Here is a 27563-nt window from a genome sequence, read left to right as displayed (position 1 = left end):
TTAAAGATATTTTTTCTTTGCATTTGTTTTATCTTCACGTCTTCTTTTTTACTTGGGTAGTAAACATCGGTCAGTCCACTTCCTGCGATGAATATACATGAACAATACACTTATATCAAACATCAGTCAATTAGTTGTGATGCAAAGCCTGTTTTATTTTACACGTTTCAATATTTCTTCATGAAAATGCTTAAAAAAACAAAATTATGAAATATAAATGACAGGACAGGTAAAAGCAATATGGTGAACAATTACAGGCTCTTAGTAAATAATCCACAAACATCAAGAGTTATTCTGCTCCTTGAATATCATATGTTGCTCTGTAGATATTTGTTACGTTCTTCATACATAAAAATAATTAATTAGCCTCCCTAGTTTGGACTTTGAATATCTTTTCATACATTTTATTTGATGGCTTACTGATGATAGAGGTCATAAAACACTTGCTTGAAAAGTGTGCAACAGAAACTCCAACATTAAGCACCGTCTGTTTAGTCATTAGGATGAAAAAGCAGGGACAGGAAAATGGCAAATGAACACAGGACAGAGTATTTTGAAATGTGTGTGTGTGTTTGTGTGTGTGTGTGTGTGTGTGTGTGTGTGTGTGTGTGTGTGTGTGTGTATGTGTGTGTGTGTGTGTGGGTGTTTGTGAGTGTGAGCAGGTAGATGCATGTGTGTGATTGCAGGTGTGTTTTTCCCAGCGGCTCATGTGATGACATTGGGGCCGCGGCGTCCCGTCCTCTCGTGGATGTTTGAGATCTTCAGGGCGATGGCAATGAGAGGACCCAGCACCACCTGCAGAGAGAGTCACATCACAGAACAATTATTGCAATGCAACAGCTGGTGAACAGAAAAACCTGTGAACCATTAGAGGAAGGAGGTCCATTTTGGATAGAGTTACTGGATAGTGAGAGAGAACTTTTGGGACGTAGAGCACTGACATTAAAAATATACAACACTTTTTATTTATTTTCCCTCCATTGACTGTGTTTATTTGTTTAAATGTAACTAAATTTAGATTTTATAGTAGCTGAAATTGCTCCATTTTGCATTAAGTTAACAACTCTTAAGTCAGTTAAACAGTGTTAACAGAGCTGTAAAAAATCCCTTAATGTCAAAAGCACCCCTAACAGCTTAATAACTTGATACTGTAATCGATGAGACAATTTTAACACTGAATAAATTCCAGCCACTAACAACTATGCCTAAAGCAGAGGCCAGGTTCAGCCCTCAGGTAAAAACTCTCTCAGGGGGTCAAGAATCATTACCAGGCGTCAGAAAAGTTTGTTGAACCTCATCTTTTTATTTGTTAAAGATGATTTATTGATCAAATGTGAGCAATGAGAATACTGTAGTGTAATAAAAAAATGATCTGTGAGGAAATGCTGACAGGTGTACAACCAGGTCCAGGACCAACAACATAACATGAAACATTTAAAGCTTTTCTTACAAAGAGATGCAGTAGCTCAAACGATGTGTCTGAGGAGTTTTTTACACCACTTATGGGTGTATACACAATTTATTTGGTTTGAAACTAAGAATCTTCTCACATTTTGGTTATTACTTTGACGTTAACACAATATACAGATCTGTTTTTTCAGCTTTCACTTATATACTTCACCTGATGCCAGCATGTTTGACTCCACAAACTACAGACACTATTTATTATTTTTTACTTGTAAGTTTGCACCAAATTCTTCTTTAATTTCAGTTAAAGCACACACTGTTTGCTTGTTTGACAAAACTGCATGGTTAGCTGACCAAACCTACATTAAATTAGGGTGTCTGGTCATCGAAACTCCAGCTTTACAATCCCTGGGCATGGTTAAAGTACACTTCATTTACACACTATCATTATATGATCACGACATGGCATTTCACCATCATCTCATAGGCTATATCAGCCCTACTGCTGAGGCTGCTAAGGATTGCAGTATTTTCTCATTGATGTGCAATTAAATACATAGGAAAGATAAAAAACTAATGAAACAACTTGGTGTTTGGGTGGTCAACATAAGAGAGTTTCTGATGAACAGAAACACAATGACAACTCTCTCTTAAAGACATGAAAAGGGCTTTCATGGAACAATTAGGACCATGGAAATGAACCAGCACAAGGTTACTGCATGGTTTTGTGTGGGAGTTTTCACTCTTGTGAATATTTTGCAATCCATTATATTGAATGTTTATTTATAATCAATAAAGAACAATGTTTCATAAAGATTTGATATCATCGGTTTGATTGTAACTTAACTGGAAGGACACTGAATTCATTTTGGATGTGAAATCAGAAACAGATGTTTACATGCAGCATGTGAACACTCCCTCTGTACCTGTGTCTCTCTGTTGTGTCTCTCAGGATCTCTCTCAAAGCTCTCAGCATAAATGCGGATGGTGGCTCCCATGCCCCCACCACTCCCGCTCAAACGAAACACCAGGCGGGACGCATCATTGAAGACGATCCTCAGACCCTGCAAAAATACAAAGCAATGTTTTCTAATCTGATGATCATAAATGATGCTCTTAAATTCAACAATTAGTCTCACAAATTGGTAAAAAAAAAAAAAAAAAAACTAAACTGTAATTGCCAAAGTATTCTGTGCTTTGAAGAAAATAAGTTAAATAGACACCAGAAACAGTTTGTCAGACATGAGGATAAATATATAATGCCTAATTGACTGGACATTATTTTTCAGGATCACTTGAACTGTCCTTTTATTGCCTGCTAAAAGTTTATCATACAAATGACAAGGACACTGATGGATGATAAGATTCCTGTAATGTAAATCTAATTAAATCAATTTCTAATAAGTTTATAAGTCATAAAAGAGACACAAGAACTTAACCACTCATTATGTTCCAGTATTCCATCATTTGAATAGACAATATTAAAGATCAAAAAGAGGTTTATTAAGTCAGTACAGTATTAAACATGCAGTAACCACACATATCCACTAGATGTCCCTCTCATTGTGTGTTTAAAATGGACTGTTCAAAGATTTCTGAATTACAACATATAAAATGTATTTTGGGGCACTAGTAAACAAAGTTGAGATTTTTTTTTTAAAGTCATTATTAAAAATATATACAGATCTGGTAAAACAGATTGTAGGCCAATGAAAAAATAGGTTAAATAAGGTTAACTAAAGTGGGGGGAAAAGAGCCATAACATACCATAATTTCTTACTTGATCAATTAAGCATAGATGTACTATAAAAGGTCTTCATGCAATAGTTAGTTCTGAAGTGAAATTTAAAAGAGCTGAGTTTGCTAGGTTTCTCTTGTCTGTCAGTGGTGGAATGAAACTGAATATATATTTACTTTAAATGCAAAGATATTCTTCAACATTAGCTAATATGTTGTGTTTTTTTCCACTTCTCCCGAAAGGATCTGACAGTGAAGAACAATCTTACACCAAAAGCACTGTGCAACATCACACCCAGGATGTCCTCAATTGGCTACAGTACTTTGAAAACTTCACCTCAGCAGTTTGGAGAAAAACAGGATATTGTTGAATTTTGGTAACCAGCCATAACTGTTGCTGGCTGACGTAAAAGGACGATAAGACTGTTTGACAAATGCATGTGTGATGACTGTTATCTGTCCTAAATTCCACAGAGCCTCTTCTCCCTATCCCATTAGAGTAAAAGTCAAGCTTAGAGAGAAATACAGCAATATCCTCTGAGAAACAAAAACATCCAAATGGTTTTAATAAGGTGCACTTTAGACACTTTTCACAGAATTGTGTGCCATTTGAATTCATCACCTCAGGCCTAAATCATGTACAACATGACTTCATATTGACAATTTTTTTTTTTTTTTGAGTAGGCCTATAGCAGCCATCAGAAGAGTTTTATTGACTATTATAGAGTCAAAAGTCAAGTTGGTTCATTGCCCTAGTAGAACAAAACCCTCTTTCATACATAACACTGCTAACCTCTTCAAACTGTGGCTCAGTTTCAACATTTATAGACTGTAGCAATAAACATTAAAAACTGCTCCCCTTCCTCCTATACTGACTTTGGTTCAAGATCTACATGTGAGAGTCTGAATGAGGAGAGAAAGCGATAATAAGACATGTTGGTCCGCCTGTCTGTCTTTTATGTGAGTGTGTCAGCTCATCTCTAACAATAGAGAAGTAGTTATCAGGACGCTGACTAATCCCTGCTAAAAACAATGTCCGCTGTAAAGCTCAGAGGCCCTGAGTGGAGCGCATACCAGCCAAGGTGTGTCTGTTTTAGTCTGTCTTAGCCATGCCAAACACAGAGTGCATACTGTCTTTATGATGTTTGTAAACAATGTAAAATATGAATCTTGATTATGAAGCATGGAATACAGTTTTCTCAAACTGGGAGAGAGGGTCCAGCTGAGAAGAAATGCAGAGCTAGCAAGTTATCAAATATGTACAATAATACAGACTGTACAAGATCAATTCAATATATTAATGATCTTAGTTAACAAGGAGTAAGAGTGCAGAAGTAACTGTGAACTAATTTGGCTGTTTGGTAAGTTCACAAAATCATGGCTTCTGCAGTACAGTATTATCATCAGAGACAGCAAAACAAGCTAGCCTATGTTATGTAGCTAGCAAGAATAGTAAAGCTAACTGGTGCTCGATGTCAACATACTGATGTTTTATTATTATTAAGTTATTATCCCACATACTTAGATTAGACTGTGACTTTCCAGTCATAAATTGCTGAGGTAGCTAGCCTAGCAAAAAAATGAATTTAGCTTTAACTGCAATTTCAGCTTCATATGAGGTTTTTATGTGTTCTGAAGTGCCCTTTTGTCCTCTTTAAACCCTCCTGTTACCCTCAAATGTACTGACATATTTTATCCTTGGGGTTAATTTGACCCCAACGATTTAAACTTCCAGAAACTGATTGCCTGCCATGTTTCTATGTTATCAAAACATATGACACAGGACACATCATTGAATGTCTTCAGAGACATGGTGGCTGGAAATATTGTATCTCAATCTCAAGGTTGGCAGTTCAATCCCAGCTCTGGCAGTCAAATGTGGAAGTGTCCTTAGTTATAGGGACCTCAATATCATCCAAAACAGCCTGGGGTCAAATTGACCCAAAGGAACACCGATGCGTTGTTTTTTTTTACAGGAAATTGGAACATATCAACATTTTAATTTTATGTCTTCCCAGTTGTCCCCATTAAATTAAGAGAAGTCATGAAATATGAAGCCAAAAAAATTATGTTAGTCATGAATTTAGAGACTTTAAACATTGAATGGGGTCCAATTGACCCCAAGGATAATAGGAGGGTTAAACTAGAGGATGTATTTACACTTGGTTTGAATATTAACACTTATATCAAAAGGCAGAAAAACAGATTAATTTGATATGAATAAATTATGAACACACTGGTTGATAATTACCCCAAAACTGTATCTGCTATAAATTACTACAGTTTGTATGCTACATGCGATGACTCCCACCCATCCCTGTCTTTCTGTCTGAGATATGTAGACAATGCAGAATGAATTCAGTAGATGAATACAAAAGGCTGCCACACCAAGCTTGTGTAAATCCCCCATGCTCTGACTTGCGTGTTGATGTGTTGGTGTCCATGCGCCAACTTTTCCCCCTTCAAACACACTTGCGGCGGAGAGACGGCAAGTGAGACGACAGCTGATATAATTCTGTCCTAGGAGGAATGTCTGCTGTAATAACACACACTGGGGCAACTTGGACGCTGAGGATTTTCCAGTGAGGTTAAATCACAGTTTAGGGTGACTGACTAACTAGCTGTGGAGGTGGGTGAAGTATTACAATCATATATATAATGTCTTATTAATTATATTAATATATTTTTTATCTTTAAAAGTAGCTGTGGCAGAAAAGGCTGAAGCAACAACCTTACCGGAAACAACACATGTAGGCCAAGTCAGTGCATCTGTTCACACTTATATAAATGGACAACTGGACCAATGGACTGTACAGGCACCAAAATCCAAAATGCACAGTGTGTGTGTGTGTGTGTGTGTGTGTGTGTGTGTGTGTGTGTGTGTGTGTGTGTGTGTGTGTGTGTGTGTGTGTGTGTGTGTATTAATGAGGTATTAAGGTGGGGCAGTGAAGTGTTGACGCCAGGAATGAGTTTCCACACATTTCTGGAAAGAACAGAGGGAGTCAGCTGTGTAAACTTCAGAGAGATTGACCGGGAGGGAAAGAGGGGGGGAAGAAGAGGACATGCAGGGTAAACTGACCCACAGAGCTATCAATGTGTGTCAGGATATGTGCTGAGGCTCCTATGTGTGTATGCACATGTTTCTGGTTCAAAAATGGAAGATAGACTGCAATGTCCAAACATGGAACCTCTCTAAAGGGACAACACTGAAGCACAGTGGGTGGTCAAGCTTGCAACTGGCTGTTGAGTGACTGCATGTGTTTGACAGAGAGAACTGAGAGGTGTTAGCATATGTGAATATGCAAGATGTCTTTAGGCGGGCCTGTTCCACTGATAACCCCAGGACCTGACGTGAACCACACGTTGTGCTATAGTTCATATTTCAGATGGCTACAGCTGAAAATATCTAAAAACTACCAGTGTAATAACATGAGCAACACCCTGCATCTAAGTCAGATAATCAAAAATGTAACCCAACACCTGCTGGTCCTTGCTGGTCTGGAGTTGCAGTTTCAGTGGATGTTTATGCCTTTTAATGCCACAGAGGGCACCAGGGAACCCAATATACACTCTAAGAGACCCAATTTATTCCAACGCCTTTCATACAACCTACCTCATTCACAACCAAGCACCTAGTACACTGGTTTCTATTGGTGCATGTGTTATTTTGTCTTTTCCTTATTTCATTCCCTCCTTCACCTCCAAAAACCCTGAACTCAAGGTTTTCAAAAAGGCAGCCCTCAGACCAATGTATGACATCGCTGTGGGTACATTCACTTTTGTCACAAAATCTATATCTAGATACTTTAAGAAACCACCAGTACCCCTACTTTGGACCAACTATGGACCACTTAAGAAATATCGCCAAACTCAGACCCTTTGTGTCCACAACTGAGCTGGAAATGATTATACATGCTTCTCTCTTTACATGTCTTAGCAATGCATCCTTGAACCGCCTACAAGTGGTCCAAAATGCTGCTGCTAAACTGTTGACGAAATCATCGAGGAGATCTCATGTTACACCGATCCTCATGTCTTTGCACTGGCTTCCAGTTAATATGTAGGATCCAGTTAAAAATTCTTGTTGTTGTGTACAGAGCGCTCAATGGTCAGGCTCCAGTCTACATTAGGGAACTGCTGAAGCCTTATAACTCCAGCAGGACTCTGAAGTCCTCTGATCAGGATTTATTGGTTGTGCCTCGTACCAGGTTAAAAACTAAAGGAGACTGTGCTTTCCAGGTTGTTGATCCTAAACTCTGGAACAGTCTCCATGTGAAACTGAGAACTGTGGACACTGTTGACATGTTCAAAAAGCAGTTGAAGACCTATCTGTTTAGACTTTGTTTAATCTGTCTGTTTTTATGTCATGTTTTTGTATGTTTTTGCAATCGCTGTTTTGCCTTTTAACGTTCTTCTATTGTTGTTGTTGTAAAGCACCTTGTGACCTCTGTTCTTGAGAGGTGCTCTATAAATAAATCTTACTTACTAAATCTTACTTACAAAGCCCAAACCACTGGATTAGTGATATACACTGCAAGGCCAATGAAAACCCACATGTGTACTCCATCTCTTGATCATGACTGACCTGGTTTCGAGTTACTGATCCATCCACAGGGTCGATATACTCAAAGTTGTCAGCCCTCTCCACGTTGTATAAGTGGTCTCCTACAGCGAACTTCTGAGCGGTGAATGCTTTGTCTGTAATCACTCCCTCCAGATCCCTCATCAGGTAAAAGGCTGCACGTGGGTCCAGGCCTTCGTAATCAAATCTGACAACACACAAAGACATATGTAGGTGTTCATTTCACCTTAAAAACCCTCTTTACTCATATACCAAGAGAAAGCGTTGTTTTTTAGTTAAATTTTACTTTGATGAACTGAGGACATTTTCAAAAGTGTCACTCTGACATATTCAACTTGTCGGGATTACTTATGGAATATCAAAAAACAAACAAACGTGTACTTAAATGACCCTAAAGCTGCTCAAGACAAGGTTTTGATTTATGGAATTTTCCTCTGATGATGGAAGATGTTTTAGTTTTAAGAGCTTCTTTGGGGGCTGATCCTTGGCTGGTCCTCTCCATTTACATGCTGTGGGAAGACTGAATCAGATTAGGAAAGCTCTCTATGGGAACATATAAAGCTGCACCAACTGTCAGTGGGAACATTGACTGCAGTAACTATCTCTGCCTATCACAAGGGAGAGGTTAAAATAAGAACAAGTGACGACCAATGGGGAGCAATGGAAGAGAAATGGACAAAGGCAAAGGCCTTGGAGACATATTTGGCTTTGAGACTTCTGGGAAAAGAGGATCGTCACGTCTATCTCAGGAGCACTTGTAGGTTTGAATAAATTCAAGGTATACTGTTTCAAATTCAGGAAAATGGCTCAACAACTAAAATAAAGAACAGACTCATTAATAAATAAATAAAAAATGTAACACAAATTAAAGGGGATTATTTGTCCAATTACCTGCAGAAATAGTTTCTTCCAAGCTTGGCCCAGTGTTCTCTGACGATCTGCTGCACTCCCTGTTTCCTGGCGGCCATGATGGACAACCACATCAAGACTGACCACAGACCATCTTTCTCACGGATGTGGTCCGAACCTGGGAGAGAAAGGAAACACCAAAAATGATCTACATACATTTTTCACACATTTTGTTACTGAACTAGGTAATGGGAGATAAAACATGGCCTCGACAAAATGCAGTTGTGAGTCCAATTCAATTTTGATGTTATGCAAGCCCCCCAAAAAGTGTCCTGTAGGAAAAATGAGAATGAGCACGTTACACAGATTAGCCCCGGAGACGAAGGGGCATAACTAATTTGTCTGGGTGTTAGAGGTATTGGTATTTTGATATTTTCATTTCCGGGCATTGACAAGCTAGTTATTTCCCCGTTTTTCCATATTTTCTCCTTGCTTTAACTCCATACTTAAGACAGACATGAGAGTGATGTTCTCATGTAACTCTCAACAAGAGAATAAGTGATTTCCCAAAATGTCAAAGGAAGAACACAAAACTAGAGCTGCAAAGCTTCCTCAAGACCCTGGAGTGAAATTAGCCTGTGAACCACATGAATCAGAAGCCAATGTTTTACTTGTTCTGGCAAATGCTTCTGGTCCCCTCATATTCAGATAGATTGATAGACAGAACAACAGCTTTCCAAAAGAGAAGCCAAAACATTTAGAGCTCGGCCCTGGTGACTGGCTGCAGTGTAGGTCATAAAGCCTGGCTCCTCCATTACAATAGATGGAACATGGGTCCAACTACAAAGTTAAAATACAAGTCAAATATTTTTTATTTTTTATTTTTTAAACATATTTTCTGATTAAGCAGTGCATGTCATACTTATTAATTCTGTGGAGTTCATTTTCCAGAGAAGTTTAGTTTTAATTTGCGTTCTTAAACGGATTAGCAAAGTAGAGGAGAGACGGCATGAGAAAAAGAAACAAACACTAACAAAAGAGTCAGTGAACTTCACATAGCATTGAGTGTCTGCTTCAAATTAACATGGGAATCTTTGGACTGTGCCCACCTTGGGATCCTTGCCATTTAACGGGTGAGTTAAAAGGGTGTTTTTGTTAGCAGAAAAGGTGTGACGACAATCCCACAGCTTCACCAGTATCAGTCTCAATTGAGGCGGTATTTTAGCCTCAATTCTCAGAATGAGAAGAGATGGAGGTGAGGTGTCCCTAATCCTATAGTATATCCCATAGGCATGTCTTGTACAAATGATTGTTGGCTTCTAAATTATGCTACCCAAAACATTGTTTTTTATGTTTAACTAGAAGCCCTGTCTATTGTTAGAGCTGGCTAACTAGCTTAGCAGCCGACTTCTGTTTCATTTTGGTCTTGTCACTCCAATCTTGTAGAAACACTTACAGTACTTTGGCAATTTCACTGCTAAAAGTAAAGGCAGAGCACTCAGTGATAGCTTCGATTCTTACATATTTTCCTTTATGCAATAATGACGTAATCTATAACCTATAACAATCAAATGTAGAATGATTGTTATTACTTGATCACAGCTCTCACTGTGCCTCAGGATTTAACTCTACTGTATTTGACAGAAGGTCAGGGAGAGTGCTTTGGCTTGGAGATGTACCAAACATCCCCACACAAATATTGTTTCCAGCTCCCCACGCAAACACATACACAAATACAGAGGAGGAGTTCACACCCTTGATCACTGGGGAGCAATCAGCCTGTTCTCGAAAACAGCTGCATGGTAAAGGTATCTGTTCAGGGGACGCTTTGACATTTTGACAAGATTAAATATGAAGTTGGGATCTTGTATGGCAGAGCTTGGTGTAGAAAATGGACAAAACTGTGAGGTACCAGTTGAAGGTACATGCTATATTTTTTATAAGCAAAACGTTATTAATGTGTTTATTTTGTAGCAAACATGATGGTTCCTTTGTTTCCTCCATCAAATGCTGAAAACAGGGAGTGGACTAGCAAGTCATGGTTCCAACTCAAGCAGTATACAGCTGGAAACTGACAGCTGCCCTTATTCAATCCCTGTCTTTCTGTCTGTCCTCTTTTGTCTCACCATTTCACATAGAAAGACACAAATCTCAGTTTTATTTTGTTGTTTTTCCTTTGGTTACAGTTTCAGTTTAAAGATCCCACCTCGTTGCATTTTTCCCCAAATTAACCAGATGGCCTAGTTGTACTAGTTGTCTTTTAAGCAAAAGTTTTTAATGAAGTTGCAAAAATGTCACAAATTCTGCCATTGGGGAAGATTTGCAGCCTCTCAGTTTCTAACGTCATTATCCATGCAGTGACCAAAGTCACCCAGCTTGACAAAAATTATCATTCCTTGTCAGTGTTTTTATGGGTGACTGATTTAAAGCTAGGGTTGGTAGTCACAAAAAACTAGCATGAATATGAATGTAGCATGTCTTCAGGAGTCCGTCTAACCCCTCCCCCCTTCCCCTTGGAGCTCCTCCAAAACAACGCCCCCGCTCACATGCACGAGCACCGCTGATTTGCGACCGTATGATCGTGACTGATCCAAAAAACGGTCCTCACCAAAACATTATCATAGTGAAAGTTTAAAACACAAACAAACATGACTATTGTTAGTACTCACAACTGTCATGCTAGCATTATCCAGTTGTACCGGTGACGTCCAGACTGACGCTACAATACGTGTACATTTTCTGTAGGACTTACTAAATGTCATTAATTATTTTGCTTGTCAGAGCCCCCGTGGTGAGAGCCTTCTGGACTCTGATCTGGGCTACAGTCCTGAACAAAGCACCTCATCGGGTCAGAGGGGACAGGCCCAAGGTAGAGCGAGAGGGGCAGTCAGTAGAGTCAGGGGGAGCAGAGGCAGGGGACGGGGACGAGGAGTACACGCCGGGGAAATGTACGCACAGGAGGCGGGCAGAACGGCAGGATGGGATTTGATTGGTTCAAAATTTTGGACCACAAAAGCGTGGAATGGTTGATGTTTTCCCAGGTTTACTCCGGCTGTAGATATCGGCTTTTTTCACTCTTTTTTAAGAACACATTGTGTATTGATTGCCATTGGGACATAAAGATCATTTTAACCAGTATAACAAAAAGTTTATCTAAATCTGACTACCAACCCCAGCTTTAATTATTTGGAGTGAAATATGAAGAGAATGAAAAGCAGAAAATATCTAAAAATAATCATTCACACTGCTGCCTTTTTGGTTTTAGAATGGCATTTAGGTTTTTTTTGTGGAAATGCCTTTAAACTCCATCCTTTCAGAAACCAATTTAATCAACTTACAAAAATGAAACCTCAAAAGTTTGAACAGCAATGTTTGACAGAACTGGTAAGATTAACTTGTGCAAGAGTACATGCTGTGTGTGTCTGAGAGTTAGTGAAGAGCATGAGCCGTGTACAGCTCTGATGATTTACTACTCTGGGCTCTCTCAGAGCTTTTGGCCTTACATGGGTAGACATCGAGTAAGCTCCCATAGTCCTCTGTGCTCTCTGCATCTCTGCTCCATTTCTCCTACTCGCCAAAACACTCTGTCTACAAGTTTCTCATCTGTCCATGACATTTTTTTCTTCTCACTCTGAGCTTTTTTTTTTTATCCCTGTTCCCTCTAAAAGTTAGACATTATCTCTAATGGAAATGATTAGTCATACAGGTGAACACCAGTGACAGACTCATATAAAATCACATTAGAGTTTTTCAGTGTTTTAAAAAAATGAATAGACAAACAGATGGATGTAAAGCCAGTAGAAACAGAGCTGTATAGAGGATGTAGAGAGGCAGATATAGAGGGAGGGTGAGAGCGAATGTGTGAGTAGTATTTGTACACACACATTGTTTACATTTTCTGACCATGTATGTGTATGCGCGTTTGCATTCACAGAACAAAACTGACAGTGTAGACATGTGTGCATGTTGCAGCGATTCAAGGAGCCCCTGTCTCCTTTTATAGCAGAAGAATGGGGATTATTTACACATGCAGTCAGGGTCACAGCTCTCAGATCTATTACACATCTCTGACTGCAGCAACAGCCAGTCAGGATGCACTGCTTACAACTCCAGACCTGGAATTAAGAGATTTTTTTAAATTTTACAAACACTTGAATGTTATTGTTCTAATCACAGCAATCACTCCAGTCCAGTAATTATAATATTATACACTGTGTATTAATTGCAGACATACCAAGAATGAAACATAAGCAATGACAGAACGTATTCAAATTTTACACAAGCATATTTTGGTCAACGTTCATAGAACAACGTCCTTAATAAACCTTGATTCTGCTATATGTGTCAAGAACAGAAGGTACCATTCACTGCACACATTATAAAGCCTTATGAGGCAGATTTGTGTTTTTAGAGAATATAAACAAAACTGACTTGTTTAAATTGGACCATTTCTGTCCATGCATATGGTTCTCTATGAAATGACTGATTACTACTGCTATCAATTGTCGTGTTTGGACAGAAATAAGCAGTGCATTAAGGACACAACCTCTCATTTATTTCAGTGGGGCTGTGGTAGAACACCCAATGTGCTGACACAAAAAGAGACCAAAAATATGGGGGGAAAAGTCAAATATCAGTCCACTTTGTTTGTAACGTAATGCAATGTTTGTGCAGGACATCAAAATAAGACCAATAATGTGATAAACTGCAATTTTCATTTGATTTTAAGTGAGGGGTGACGAAAAACAACAAGTCCCTGGTACATATTTAGGGTTAGCAGCAGCTGGTCAGTGCAGCTTCCACTGTTGGCCTTGTTTGCAGACACCTCAACAACTGTTGCTGCTGAAGGAGGGGATCTCTCACTTTAACACCCACACACTCACATTTTCCAAACCAGTCAAGTGATTAAAACCACTGACCCTCTCTTATAATGTGCCCTGCCTTATGCTTTTTTGATCAGCTATCTGCTGTATCTGTTGACCTGAATTCAGCATTCTCAAACAAACCCTTATAGGTGGAGTCTTTTGGTAAGTAAGTGTGCTAAAGAGTAACAGACTGTACCTGTTCCAAAGCTCTCCTCCCCACAGAGGGAACAACGCCCAGAATCCATCAGGTTCCCAAAGTACCTCCAGCCTGTGGGAGTCTCGTACAGCGCCAGTTTCATGGCTTTAGCTACCCTGCAAATATTCAGAGAGAAAGAGTGAAAAAAAAATACAAACTATACATTTCTCTCTTGCTAATATATAAGCCTTTCCCAGTTTTGACATAAGGATAAGACTGCAAACAATCTCCTCCTGACCTTTGAAATGAAGCAAACCAAATGTTGTATGACAAGCGTAATCTGCCTGCAGCTCATCCACTCAGTTAATAAGGCAAAGGCACTGAGAAAAAAGTAAGTTAACCTTTTAGCTGATGTTTGCATTGAACCTGAGCCCGGCACATGTAAGGAGAGGCAGTGTGTTTTTATGTGTGCAAATACATGATTGAAAAATCTGAACATAATAATGAACATATGTTCTTGGCGAGGGAAGAGGGTGCAGAGAGTACAAGATGTGGAGTCCAAAAAATCCATGAGAAAACAGGAAAGAGGAAGTCTAATTAAAAAATGGGATGATTACTTAAAAATGTTTTGATACATTTGGGGAAAAAAATAAATAAAACCCATTAAAAAAATGTGATCCTCATTAACAAAAAGTCAGCATGTAAGAGATATTTGCTTTGATTCCTTTTAAACACGACCAAAGTCCCCACCTCCTTAAAAGCTACTCTCTCTGTAACATTGACTGAATAGCTGTCTGTTGGGACTAGTGACCATAACCTAGTTTATACATTTATACTACATGGTGCAGCCAATGGCAACGTGTGAAAGCCTCATGGATAAGGCCAATGCAGGAGATTGATTCATTTGGATTACAAACCTTTGAGAGGAAGTACCCTTGCTTATAATTCAATTGTACAACATTTAGTCATATAACAAAATGTGTTTCATATTTGATGATAACTGAGCAACAAATGAAGGGACTCCATTGGAGGTAAATGCACTGAAAACTTAGAAGAATGCTGTTCCCAGTTGTAAAGGGCATTTTATCAATTTTTAACTAATAGTTTTTTTTTATAGCTAACAGCTCAATCTTTTTACTCTATATGCTCCCATATCATATATACCAGTAGTGAGAAGCAGCAGATTTGATAAAAAAAAAAAAATATATATAATAATAATCACTTTGTATCATGGATGACCAGAACCAAATAGCAGAGAGACTCAATTGGCATCTGGCATGCTTATAGTGAAGTAAGAGATACACGTTTGCCTTTAGGAGTCGATGAAGGCTTTTACAAGGAGAGTTAATAGAGCACTCCCATTCATCATGTGGCTAAATAACCCCAAATAAAAGCTTAACTAGTTTATCACATAAACTGATCAGCTGATGTGTAAAATTTACAGATTTTGCTGCTGAACTGCAGGGACTATAAAGTCAGCTAATGCAAGTCTTAACTATAGTGATTAGAGTGTCATACAAATAATGATAGATGTTATTAAAAATTCAAAACTGCATTATTGGCGGAGTAAAAACAGACCATTGTGCGCTAGGAAACTCTTTTTGACCACACTTAAATATTTCAGCTTTTCAAAAAAGGGACAAAACACATATTATCTTGTCATCTCTGCATGTAGAGATATTAAGTTTGAAACAAAGATAGCTGCACAGTGCACACTATGTCCTTCTCTCCCCACAGATTACTCCTCAGCCACATCATCTACGCCTCCTCAGTAACAGCCACTAAATGTTAACACACTTCTGAGACCTCAGAGTTTCAGGAGAAAATATCCAAAGCGACTAAACATTTGCTGCTCTGACAGATACAAACATTTAAAAATCTCAAATGCCTGTGCTGTGGGCTGCTGTGGGAATTCCCAGCACAATACATGTGGATGTGGGTGGGTTTCAAGTGGTGGTGCACGTCCTCACAATCATCAAGCACATAAATAAAGCCCACAGTGCCCGGCACAGTTGTTTACAAGAGGATGGGATAAATTACCAAATAAGACTAACTAGCTTTATTCCTCTCTGGGGAAACGAGAGCTGGAACGGAAAGCCTGGCATTCCTAAAAAGAAATCAGAAACTCTGGCCTTCTGACGAGCTTTTGACGTCTTTAATGGCACGTCCGCAGCCAATATAAGCATTGACACTGACCCTCACAGCACTCAGCTTCAAACAATGTTGCAAAAATATAAGACAAACTGTGTGAGAATAAGGAGAATCATGTTTCTTAAGTATGATGATTATGATGATAGCTTGTATTGAAAAAAAACATCAAAACTTGGGTGGGAACAAAACAGTCATACCCATAAAGAGCCTCAATGCACACAGAATCAGGGAAAAAGCACAATGAACAAACAAGGTAAGCAGCACTAATCCAGTTGAGGTACAATTTGTGACATTCCAGCAATTTTTAATACTAAATGTTAAAACTGATACGGCTAAGAGAGAAAAAGATTTACCTTTTAATCTGAAAGTTTATTCGATTCTAATGAATTTTAGATTGTATCTTAAGTTAATGTCTTCATCGAACAATAGAGGAGCATTAGAGAAAGACAATGTTAAAATACAGACTTCCAGCTAAATCTGTCCTGTTGTTGGTAAGATGGTATCAAAATAAATGGAGGTGGTAAAGGTCTGAAGTGATGCTATGTATCTCCATGAGGGAAGATAATGTAGAATTTTTTAAATTGGAAAATACAGGGTTGTAAACTTACACACAAACAAATCCACACACTGTCATGCCCACTCTACAGACAATAAACACACACACACACACACACACACACACACACACACACACACACACACACACACACATAAAGACACAAGCAGTATCTATTTTGCTTCTGTCTCCACCTTTGTGTATCTCTCCTATAGATATGCAAAGTTAACATTTGAGGGATGAGATCTTTCTGCACAACATCCTGAGTGAAATATTGCCAGCTTTTGGCCTTGGATTTATATTTGACCAAACATAGCATCCAGTGGCCTCTCTCCTCACCTCCCCCTCTGAAGAGAGCTCAGCTTGGACTTAAAAGCTTCACACTGGCATTCAGACAAAAACTGCAGCATGCTGGAGCTTAACTTGGACTTGAAATGGGAGTTCTTCTTGACCCAAACCAAGAACCTTTATCGGACAAAACCAAAGAAGACTAGACTGAAATCAGTGAAACTTAATAAGATGGTTTACAGATTAAATTATTCCTTTAAATGGTCATCGCTGTTACAAGGAATCAGTGTCCAACAAGCTCTCTGACATTGTTTCGACAAATTTTCCAGGCTATTAAAAGCTGTGTCAAAAAGTATTTACTATGTGATAAAAGATTTTCAGGGGGAGAATGTGTGCTTTGTGATAATATTTAACTTGGCTACCTTCTGCATCAGGGTTCCTATGAAAACACTGGCGTATAATAGAATAATTGAACATGTTGAAAGCTCTTCAAAGTATTCATTTTTATTTTCCAAAACATTTAATCCACTAAACAAGAGAACTTTGGCAACTCCCAGTCAAGCCTTGTACCAAATTTAATCTGGCAACAAATATGGAATGTAAAAAAGTGATTAAAATAATTCTTGTCATTACAAATTAATTAACTTCATGCCTGCTTTGTTCTAATTTTTTATTCCAACTTTATTGACAACTGATGCTCTTCATGTAACCCAGTTTGTGGTGAAATCTCAGAAAGTCTCACAATGAAGTCTGCAGGCATACAGACCCATGGAAAGTCCAACATTTGGTGATGTAAAGCGTCACAGAAAGCTCACACACAAGCCCTCACACACTCACAGAGAACACACCTCAAAGTCTGTGAGTCTGTGAGTGTGTAGTTTGGTAATGAGTATTTGACTCTACTTGAACCCTTTTTTTTATTACAGTTGCTTATTGTTGTTTTTTTGGTTTCTCGCCAACTTCTCATTTCCCAAAAACATCATTAAAAATATGATGGTAATACCACAGACGTAGAAGGCCATGTTTTTAAAAGGGCTTAAGCTCTGATTGTTGTGAGAGAGCCTGATTGCTTTGGTCATCCTGGTAACCACCACTACATTCTGTAAAACAAACAAACAAGGGAAAAACTGTTTGGCTACAAACAACATTTAAAGCTTCAGCCTTCTACTATATTTCTAATCAACAGTTCAATACAGGAACAGTAACAGGTAACAGTCACTCCAATAGCTTAAGGCGTTTTCCACTGTAGGAACTTTACTCCAGAACTAGGGACTTTACCCCTGAACTAGGTGCGTTTCCACTGGAGGAACTAGGGTCTAAATTTAGTTCAGGGGTAGATAATCTCCCCCCTGAAAAGCCCCTGCTTTGGGGGTAGTACTTTTCAAAGGTCCTGGGAATTTGTTTGAACGTAACGGTGTTTGTGGAGTTAACACAGTTGTTGAAACACAGAGGGAGTTCCTGGGAATGCATACTAGTTTAGTTTTTTATTAAGATTTCAAAATTTTATTTCATATAATTTTTTTTCTCCATACGTCACTGGCCTGATTCGCACAATCTACCCGGGACTTCAGCCCGAGATCGAAACGTAGACAACAATGGGGGCACAGGAACCTTTTAGTTCTGGGGAAAGTAGTTCTGGGGGCTAAAAGACCCAGGAACTCTTGGTTGAAATGCACCTTTAGTCCACATTTCTACCTACATCCTCCCATCCCAGGAACAGTTCAAGGAGAGGCAGATGTTTCCTTTTCCAAAATACCCCTCCCACTTTGTCTTCCTCTGACCCCACCCTCCCAAAACCGGTTACAGTAAGTGAACCGAGAGACACATTCAGGCACCTATGCACAGAACATAACTCATAAGTCTCTACCGAGGAATAAAAGATTTAACACCCATAACCCTGGTCTGTCTGATCCCAAATCCTCTTCCTGCTCAACAAAACATCCTCTCCTCATCTCAACAAAAAAACTGTCTCTGTTCTCTCCCTTCTGCCCTCTGGACACAAACAACTACACACAGTATATCAGCCTGTATATACAATGACACATTTGTCAAGGCTTTAATAACACAGTTTGCCTTACTGTGCATAAACACACAGCAGAGTTTGCTCAGTATAAACACTCAGCAGACGGACACACACACACACACACACACACACACACACACACACACACACACACACACACACACACACACACACACACACACACACACACACACACACAGGCCACTCGCTCTCCTAAAAAGGTGCATGCATGATCCAGCTCCAAGGCCCAACACTAACGCACTACAAATTACTCTAACACTTCCTACATGTAGATATTCACAAATGGCACTGCTACAGGAAGAAGTTAAAGTGGGGGTTATGAAGCTAAGAGTTGATTACATTTTGTCCAAGAATGAAGCAACAGCCAGTAGAGTAGGTGTTAGTTGTTCGTGTAACACCACTTTCCCTTGAGAAATTGTATTAAACTGAGAAAAAAATTAAACATTTGATGAAATGTCTTTCTGACAAAGCTCTTCAGAAAGCCTGGAACATGATTTAATCTGTAATTATCCATGATAGACGTCATATTGTCAGGTAATTCTGCTTCTCAGGGATTGCACAACTAAGTGAGAGTTTCCAGGAAATTGAATTTCTCTATTATTAATGCTAACAGGGAAATACAGAGAAATAGAAAATGGGGGAAGAAGTAGACATAACTAGTGAAAGGAACAACGCAATCCTGTCAGTGTGTGTGCTGCATGAAAGATTCATGGCTCAGGGTTGTAGTGAGAGTCGGACATGTGACATCTGTGTCTGTAGATGCATTCAGTGTGTATACTTGTGATTGTGTGTGTGCGAGGCAACAGTGGCATGACAGCTAGAGTGAGCAAAACTTTGAAGCAGCTGTTTCAGTGTGATCATCACTGGTCAGCGTCATGAGACACAGCCTGAGGCAAGGAGTAGTACAACACCATATACCAGTGTCCAAGTGATGTGTGCGTTTGTGTCCCACAAAGACATGATGTGATGTAACAGCCCTCTTCACATATCCAATCATAACTTTTCCTTTATAACTGTGAAACCCACAGGGATCAGGATTGGCAGTGAGATCACTTCCTTAATGCCTGCCAGGGATCACACACATACACACACACACACACACACACACACACACACACACACACACACACACACACACACACACACACACACACACACACACACACACACACACACAAATGTGCACACACACAAACATTTAAGTATGAGCCCAAATTTGTGATCCAACTAGCATATTTTGTGGATGTTAACCTTTGAGGTTTTTTTACACACTGGTTGAGGTATATTATGTGTTTTTTGGATGTGTTTAGAAGCATTATGAGAAATAGTGTGATGTCTAATATGTATAAAAAAAGGGAGAGTTTGGGTTCACGGTTCCATTGAACATTATTAGAGCTCTTACTGGGAACCTTTTGAAATAAACACAAGATACTTGTGCCCTAATGAAAAGGATAAGCATTCAGTGAGAAACCTGACCCACCCCCATCTCTGCCTTCATCCAAGTGCTTTTGCTTTACTAGTGATAGGTTACATAGCCTACTGAGTAGTCCTAAGTGGCTAACGGAACCCATACAGCATTGCCAGGCTCTGTTTATGCAAGCTCTAGATACCTATCCTACCATCTGGCCTCTGATGACCCTTGCATCCCAACCATGAAACCAAACATTAGTGTATATTGAATTGTCCAATGCATGTGCCGCTGCAGCACTGGAAAAATACTGTCTTTGAAATGATACTAAAAACTCATAACAGTAGCTTTAAAAGCTGAACTATAAACACAAGATACAACCGCGGTGACTGACCGCAAACAACCCTTACAGTGTCACCGGTCCTTTAAAAAAAAAAAAAACTAATGCCATCATTTTGTTTGAAATGTTTACATAATTTCATTTACTACGCAATTTCAGGAAATCAACCTTAGTCATTCTGTTGTCAAGTAAGTTCAGGACTCATTTAACGTCCACTGATTCTATGTGACTTCTTGAAGAGTATATATACTTGGCGAGTTTGTGCAAATATATTATCTTGTTGAGTTTTTCTGGTTCCTTTATTGTAACATGAGACACCTTTCATCCATTCAGCACACTGTTTAGGCCTCAGTGCAGTGCAGTGCTGGGATCCCCCCTCCTGGATGACTTTAGCTTGGATCACATCCTTTCACTCAGCACTCTCTGCTTGGCTCTTGTCTTACATAACGGACAATATTTATAGGCTGTGAGTAAATGAGTGTGTTGTGGAGTTGTGTGTGTGTGTGTGTGTGTGTGTGTGTGTGTGTGTGTGTGTGTGTGTGTGTGTGTGTGTGTGTGTGTGTGTGTGTGTGTGTGTGTGTGGGGATATGTGATCTCACAGTCTTATTCATAGTGGGTGAGTCTTTATCTGAGAGTGTCATTTCTCTCAGGGGACTGGGTGGCTGCAGGAGTTTGTGCAGGGCGGTCGAGGGGTGACATAGTGTAATAGGAGTGTTTGATTGCAGAAGTGTGTGTGTGTGTGTGTGTGTGTGTGTGTGTGTGTGTGTTTGTGTGTGTGTGTGTGTGTGTGTGTGTGTGTGTGTGTGTGTGTGTGTGTGTGTGTGTGTGTGTGTGTGTGTGTGTGTGTGTTATACCTGTCCAGTGCGGTGCTTGTGGCCATACTCCTGGCAAAGCCCCTCACTCCCATCTGTCGGAAGTAGGGGATGGTTGAGAGGTTGGCAGCCATGATGGCCACTGAGTCTGACGGGTTCACAAAGAAGCCGTTGTCCCCGAGGATCATGTAGCGGTCCTGACAGCAGCAAAGAAGAAGAAGAGCACGAGTCAGATCACATCATTGATTATTAGATCTTTTTGTAATAAGGTGGAGAGAGAACTACAATTGGACTCAAGTATTCTAACTGTGCAATATAGGTGATATTAAAGCTCCTGTGAGGAACTTTTAGTTTGTGTTGATTTTGGAGCCTGTGGTCAAAACTGTCTGTGCTGATTTTGTCCTGTAAATGAAAAAACAATATTCTTTAACAAAATATCTCAACCTGCTTTTTCTTGACAGTCAAACATATCATTTATCAAGAAAAATGTAAAACAGAGGTCAGATGGCAGTGTTTGTTAATCCCTTTTGGGATACCTACCCCTGCCACTACAGTCTCATACATTAAAAACACCTATATGGAAAAAATCTGATTTTTTGCTGATGGTCTTGTTCGCTTCTGAAGGTCATACAGAGGCATCAGTATTCATTTCAGTCTGTTTCACAATCAGTTAAGTTTAAGGTATAAGGAAAGTTATCTTCTTTATTTTGGATAAATTCAGTGAAAAGACTGATCAAAGCCAAACTTATTTTTATTTTGCAGTTAAATTGTTCTCCTGGACCACCTCCATATTTTCTAAAAATATTAAAAACAATTCAATACATTACACTCATGCATTGAGTTATATGCTCCAATATCACAATGACAACCAACATTTTCTACACTGCCCTGGTGAATTAAATACTTAGTAGCTCAACAAGTGTGTATCCATCCACAGCAGAAAATAGTCCCCAAACAATGCACATGGGGAAAGAAAAAAACATTACATTTTAGACCAGTTCTTGATCTGACTCAAGAACAAGCAATAATATCAGATCTGATAACTGATAAATATAAACAGATTTACAGAATATCACAGGAAAACTGAACCATAGGCCTTGATGGTGGTCTTCCATCTCTAAGTGCACTTCGAGTCTAAACTGAGGAACTATCAATGTGGTTTATACTGTGACTCATAAAAGGAATTCAATTGGCTCAGAGCTTTGTGCAGTAAACCACTGGGTCCTAACCTTAGAGTCAGAGCCCTCAAGAGGTCAGAAGATAAATCTGAAAGGTTTTAAGATGATTGCAGCAAAAACACAAAAATGAAGACAGGATACACAGAACTCTGCTTTGGCTTTTTGTCAACATGACTGCAGTTGGCTTTGAAAAAAACATAACTATTGGGATCTTATCAAAATCAGCTAAGTTGAGTTTGCTGTAAAGAATAATATCAGTCACAGATAAGAGAAAGACTAAGCAAACTGTGAGCCAATAAACACAGTTAATGTTTAGAGTTGAAAGATATTGGTCACAGTATTATGTAACAGCATCCTCAAAAAAGTAACATTAACCTGATATGATTACAAGCAATGCGGCTAATGACTGTGAAGACACTGATCCTGGTGGGAGAAACAGAGGAAATATGACATAGTTCTTCAGCTAGGTTAATTTGCTTTGGCAGTGTGTGTGTGTGTGTGTGTGTGTGTGTGTGTGTGTATGTGTGTATGTGTGTGTGTGTGTGTGTGTGTGTGTGTGTGTGTGTGTGTGTGTGTGTGTGTGTGTGTGTGTGTGTGTGTGTGCACAATTGTATTGAGTTATGGATGACTCTCTGGAAAAACTGACAACTCATTGGACCATAATGGATTCATGTTATTCAGCTGCCATTTGCCTTTTTCTTATCAACAAGCGAATACAAATAAATACAAAATAAATAAGTTCCTTTTCACTATCTGTATGGTCGTAGTCAAAGAGGCTGTTCTGACCATGCATCAACAAATGAACAGAAGCCACCAGCTTTAAGTACAAGTGTCCACACCTTGCATTAACCATAGGGCTCCAGAGATCGGATCTTACTCTCCCCCTTCAGATGCAAATTAACACTATTCAAGGTTTTAGTATAAACCAGGCTATAAGTGGGCAGTCCTTAATGGGACCAATCACACATGAGCATACACACTAGTCTACCAAACCAATGCAAACAAATGCCCTCCAGACCATTTCTGTATGATGACAGAGTGCTCAAATCTTAGCATCTTTGACGTGCGTTCACACCTGGAGTTAAGGCTAGACACTTGCGATCAGATCACCCAGATCTAATGATAAAGTTATGTGTAAACCGGGCTAAATCAAATGGATGTGACTAAATCAAGAAGGTTTTGAAATGTATAATATCCTGTAACAGACATCTATTTGACAAAAATGAACAATGTCGATGCTAAGGTTTGTAAACAAATTAGACCAACCAATATAATCAACCTCTTCTAGCCTCAAAAAGCATAATTATTATTAATAAAATAAGCTGGATTTTGTATTGAATCTCCTTTGTAATAAGTAATAGGGCTGTAAATTCACTGCAATACTTTTGAGAGATTTGTTAAATGTCAGACGGTTGGATAAAAACAAACCCAGTTCTTCACAAAAGAAAACATTTGATCCATCAACATGTTTTCCAGAACAGAGAAAGTTTCAATTTTGTGTAAAAGTAAAAGGGGGACTTCACTTAGACATTGCTGTCTTACCCCATCTGCATCAAATGCAGCTCCAAAGCCAAAGTCTCCTCCTTTCATGGCATCAACCAGAGTAGTGGCGTAGGTCAGGTTGGGCTCCGGAGGTCGGCCCCCAAAGTCCTCCAGAGGGACGCAGTTTGCAGCAGAGTTAGCTGGAGCTCCCAGCTCATCACACAGGATCCGACGTACGTAAGGTCCCATCACTGTCACCAAGCATAAGGAGAAGTGAGAAGAGGGGAGGCGAAGAGGTGTGAAACATGTACATTTTGATGTCCAATAATATTTTACAATAGCTCATAGGCTATACAACGTACATAGTGAATCGTCTCACCTCCGCTCATGGCGTCTATGTGGATCTTAAGCTGCTCTGGTCCTGTGAGCAGACTTTTGATGGCACCGAAGTCAAAGATGTTTCGAAGCATTTGTAGATACACCTCAACTGAGTCAATAATCTCCACTAGAGACAAAGACGAAAGAGGATGTGTCATTGATAGCAATGCAGTTTTAACTAATGCATTTGTTCACTAGAGATCCTCCAAAATATCTGGCACTGTTCAACCAAAAATGAAGCAGACTTATATATACTTAATACATACAGGGTAAGTTTGAATTCATCAACAAGAAAGCATTGTCTGCAACGTAGTGAAAAGTTTATTTTCCACAAATAAGTAGCCCAGTGGTTTACTTCTTTTATGACTTTTAACATTTTGTATTAAAGCACAAGTAAGCGATTTATCAAGCATTCATAAAGGCAATAAAGCCTGAACATTTTAATTTTTTTTGGTTAATTAATTTAACATTTAGGCCTATTAGTGATGAGCAAGTGAGTTGGTGATTGAGTGAGTAAGGGCTTGGATTGTACCTCTGAATGGTTTGAACTTGTTCTCCAGATCAAACTCTTGTCGCCCCAGCCTTGACAGGTCAATGCGAAGATCAGGGCAGATGGCGTACTCCTCTAGCGTTCGGCTCACCTGGTGGATCCTTTCCATCCCTGTGTCTGATGATGGGCCTAACAAACAACAGGAGGACATCTATTAACATGTGCACACCTATTCTAACCTGGCTTCACTTTTGATAGATTAAGAAAATCTCAGAATCAGAATTAGAAAGAAGCCCTCACCTCCATTTGCTACATTGAACTTGATTCCAAAGTCTCCACCAGGACCTCCAGGGTTGTGACTGGCTGTGAGGATGATCCCACCAATGGCCTTGATCTTTCTGATGATGCAGGAAACAGCAGGGGTGGACAGGAGGCCATTGTGGCCAATCACCAGACGACCAATCTGCACAACGCAGACAGGGATAAGGTAAAATGTCAGCTGCACATAATGTAGAGGTTAATCTATTGTTACCGAACTTTCTGAAGGACTGAATGGTCATTGAAAGTTAGGAGTCAACTCTCTTCTGTTGCTGCCTCACTTGTTTCTCAAGTGCTGTGTAATTGTGAAAATTTGTTTTGAAAGAATGACCATCTAGGGGGAAATTATGCAAATATAATGGCTGAACTGGCTGCTGCACAAAAATTAAAACACAACAGATTTTCAGTCTGTCTGGAAGTGAAAGCAACACTGGCTCAAAGCCCCTCATCATTCCACAGGTGACTAATTGACAGCCAGCTTTAAAAAGTAAACGATCTGCCCCAAGAGGGAGCCTAAATAACTGAGCAGCACCCTCTATTTATAATGTGTATGCTACTTTTAAAGTGGTAATACCACCAGCATCCCATAATTCCCCTGCATATCAGCTATTCTAAATAAAAATGTTCTCACTGGAGAAGAATGTATTCTCCTGACATCAGTGCATCCTCCTAACATCCGGCATTCAGTGTGTGTACATAAAGGACAAATGAGGGAAACATTTAAACATCAATCTGTTTTTATCCACTATATGTTTGAATGGGTTGATTGGTTATCTGTAAGTGTTGCCCCTATCCTGACTTGGTGTGTAAAACAGGGCATCCCCAAAGCAGAAAGTTTGGCCTGGTACAGTTGGATCTGCAATAGAGAGGTAGAGGGGGATGTCCGTAGGCAGGAAAATAAAGCAGGATGGATGGAAGTGCTGATAAGGCTGACATCAAGAGACATTTGGCTGGGCCAGCAGAAAAAAAAAACGGACTGATGTCCAAAACAAATTATATTCCCTTCAGATTTTCCTTTGGATCCCATCCAAACCAATCACAGGGATCTCAGGGCAAGCATTTCAAAATGAGCAGTGGGGGTTATCCTCCTCCCTGTGTGTCTAACTCTCAAACTGTCTTCAAACTTTCAGTTATCTGTGGTCGACAATTAAGAGTTAAGACACACTTTGGACACTGACTATATCCTGCCCCTCATTTGAAACTTCCCTTGTTTCAGTCTGTATGTATGAGTACTTACTGTGTCAGCTGAAGTGATGTCTGCCAGTATTGCTTAAACAAAGCATGTGAAAAAACATGTTTAAGACCATGATTTTAATATTTTTACAAATAGCCTTACAAATGAACATAAATAATGACAGATACAGCTTTGTGGGGTGTAATTGTGTCAGGCTATTAATCCATTAAGAGAAGCTACTTTGTCACTTTCTGCAGAAAGTATTGCTACATTTCCTTTTAAAGGCAACAAAATAAAAGATGAATCCATCAGCACTTTAATGCACAATTATACCCACACACTAAAAGGAAAGGGTAAAAGATAAGGAGAAATAAACAGTAGCTAAGTATAAACATAACTTTGGATGTTTGTTTTTTTTGTTTTCCAAGTGGTTATCATCTTATGGCCCCTAGAAAGTAATCACATGACCCTTTAATGAGATCCAGACCTCATGTTGGAGACCACTCGGCTGCAGCAAAAATGTATGAACACCTAATATTAAAAAATGACTGATAGTGTCTTTAACAATGTCTAATCACTGCTGTGTTGAGTAGCCCAAACACACACACACACACACACACACACACACACACACACACACACACACACATTAACCTTGTTTTAACTGTTGCCTGTGTCTGAGAAATTGCAGAAATGTTGATTTAGTGCGTGGTTGAAAGAGTGCTGATTTGGAGGACCACACATAAGTCTGTATCCCTGTCCCTGGACTGTCAATACCCCCCTCTCTTCTTACCCCATTAGCAGCTGCCATCTGCACGATCACTTCAGTGGCAGCGCGGCTGAAGTAGCGTCCATCGCTGCCCACCACCATAGTGCAGCCCTGTCTGTCCCGCAGGTCGATGGAGGACAGAACGCTCTGGATGTAGTTCTGCAAGTAATTCTTCTTCCCCTCGAACACCGCAGTCTTCCTTCGCAGCCCGTTGGTACCGGGCCGCTGGTCCTCAAAGGGGGCGGTTTGGACCGTCACCACCGGGATGGGACTCGTCTCCATCCTCCCCGATTAAACAACCTGGAGTCAGTGGAGAAGTTCGATCCTGGGGGTATCCGTCCCCAGAGTGAAAGTAGAGGTAAAGTGGAGGATTGCAAGCCTGAGATGTGATGTTACAGCAGTCTCAAGCAGGGCTGAATCGGCTGAAATCAAAGGAAAACAATCAGCCAAACAAAATAACTTCTCACCTCGGCAACTTCTGTTAGAGCCCAGAGAGCTGCATCCTCCAACATTCAGCAAAACTCCCCTCTGCTGCTGGACAACTCCCTCTTTTCCTAATAAGCCTGAACAACTGACTACAAGAAAACACACACACACAC

At 39.7% G+C, this 27563-nt stretch overlaps 1 protein-coding gene across 1 annotated transcript; it reads right to left on the bottom strand.

The window, feature by feature from the left end:
- On the bottom strand, positions 1 to 27563 carry pgm5 (phosphoglucomutase 5). Its single transcript, XM_034693047.1, has 12 exons — positions 27432 to 27563; positions 26989 to 27289; positions 25004 to 25166; positions 24746 to 24892; positions 24215 to 24340; positions 23896 to 24086; positions 21218 to 21372; positions 13637 to 13752; positions 8618 to 8753; positions 7730 to 7913; positions 2334 to 2471; positions 1 to 795 (listed from the first exon to the last, which is right to left on the bottom strand). The coding sequence occupies exons 2-12, from the start codon at positions 27244 to 27246 to the stop codon at positions 706 to 708; spliced, it is 1704 nt and encodes a 567-aa protein (XP_034548938.1). The 5' UTR covers positions 27247 to 27289; positions 27432 to 27563; the 3' UTR covers positions 1 to 705.

Source organism: Notolabrus celidotus, chromosome 9, assembly GCF_009762535.1.
Source record: "Notolabrus celidotus isolate fNotCel1 chromosome 9, fNotCel1.pri, whole genome shotgun sequence".
Taxonomy (NCBI): domain Eukaryota; kingdom Metazoa; phylum Chordata; class Actinopteri; order Labriformes; family Labridae; genus Notolabrus; species Notolabrus celidotus.
The sequence above is the reverse complement of the archived record's forward strand: the minus strand, read 5'-3'. Positions and strand labels throughout refer to the sequence as shown.

Bases quoted from the DNA above. Each gene is read 5' to 3' on its own strand.
- pgm5 (XM_034693047.1), bottom strand. From the start codon at position 27,246: ATGGAGACGAGTCCCATCCCGGTGGTGACGGTCCAAACCGCCCCCTTT. The intron at 8,754-13,636 runs GTACAGTCTGTT...TTTCTCTCCCAG, and splicing joins GGAGGAGAGCTTTGGAACAG to GTTCGGACCACATCCGTGAG. The intron at 796-2,333 runs GTACAGAGGGAG...CTCTCTCTGCAG, and splicing joins GACACAACAGAGAGACACAG to GTGGTGCTGGGTCCTCTCAT.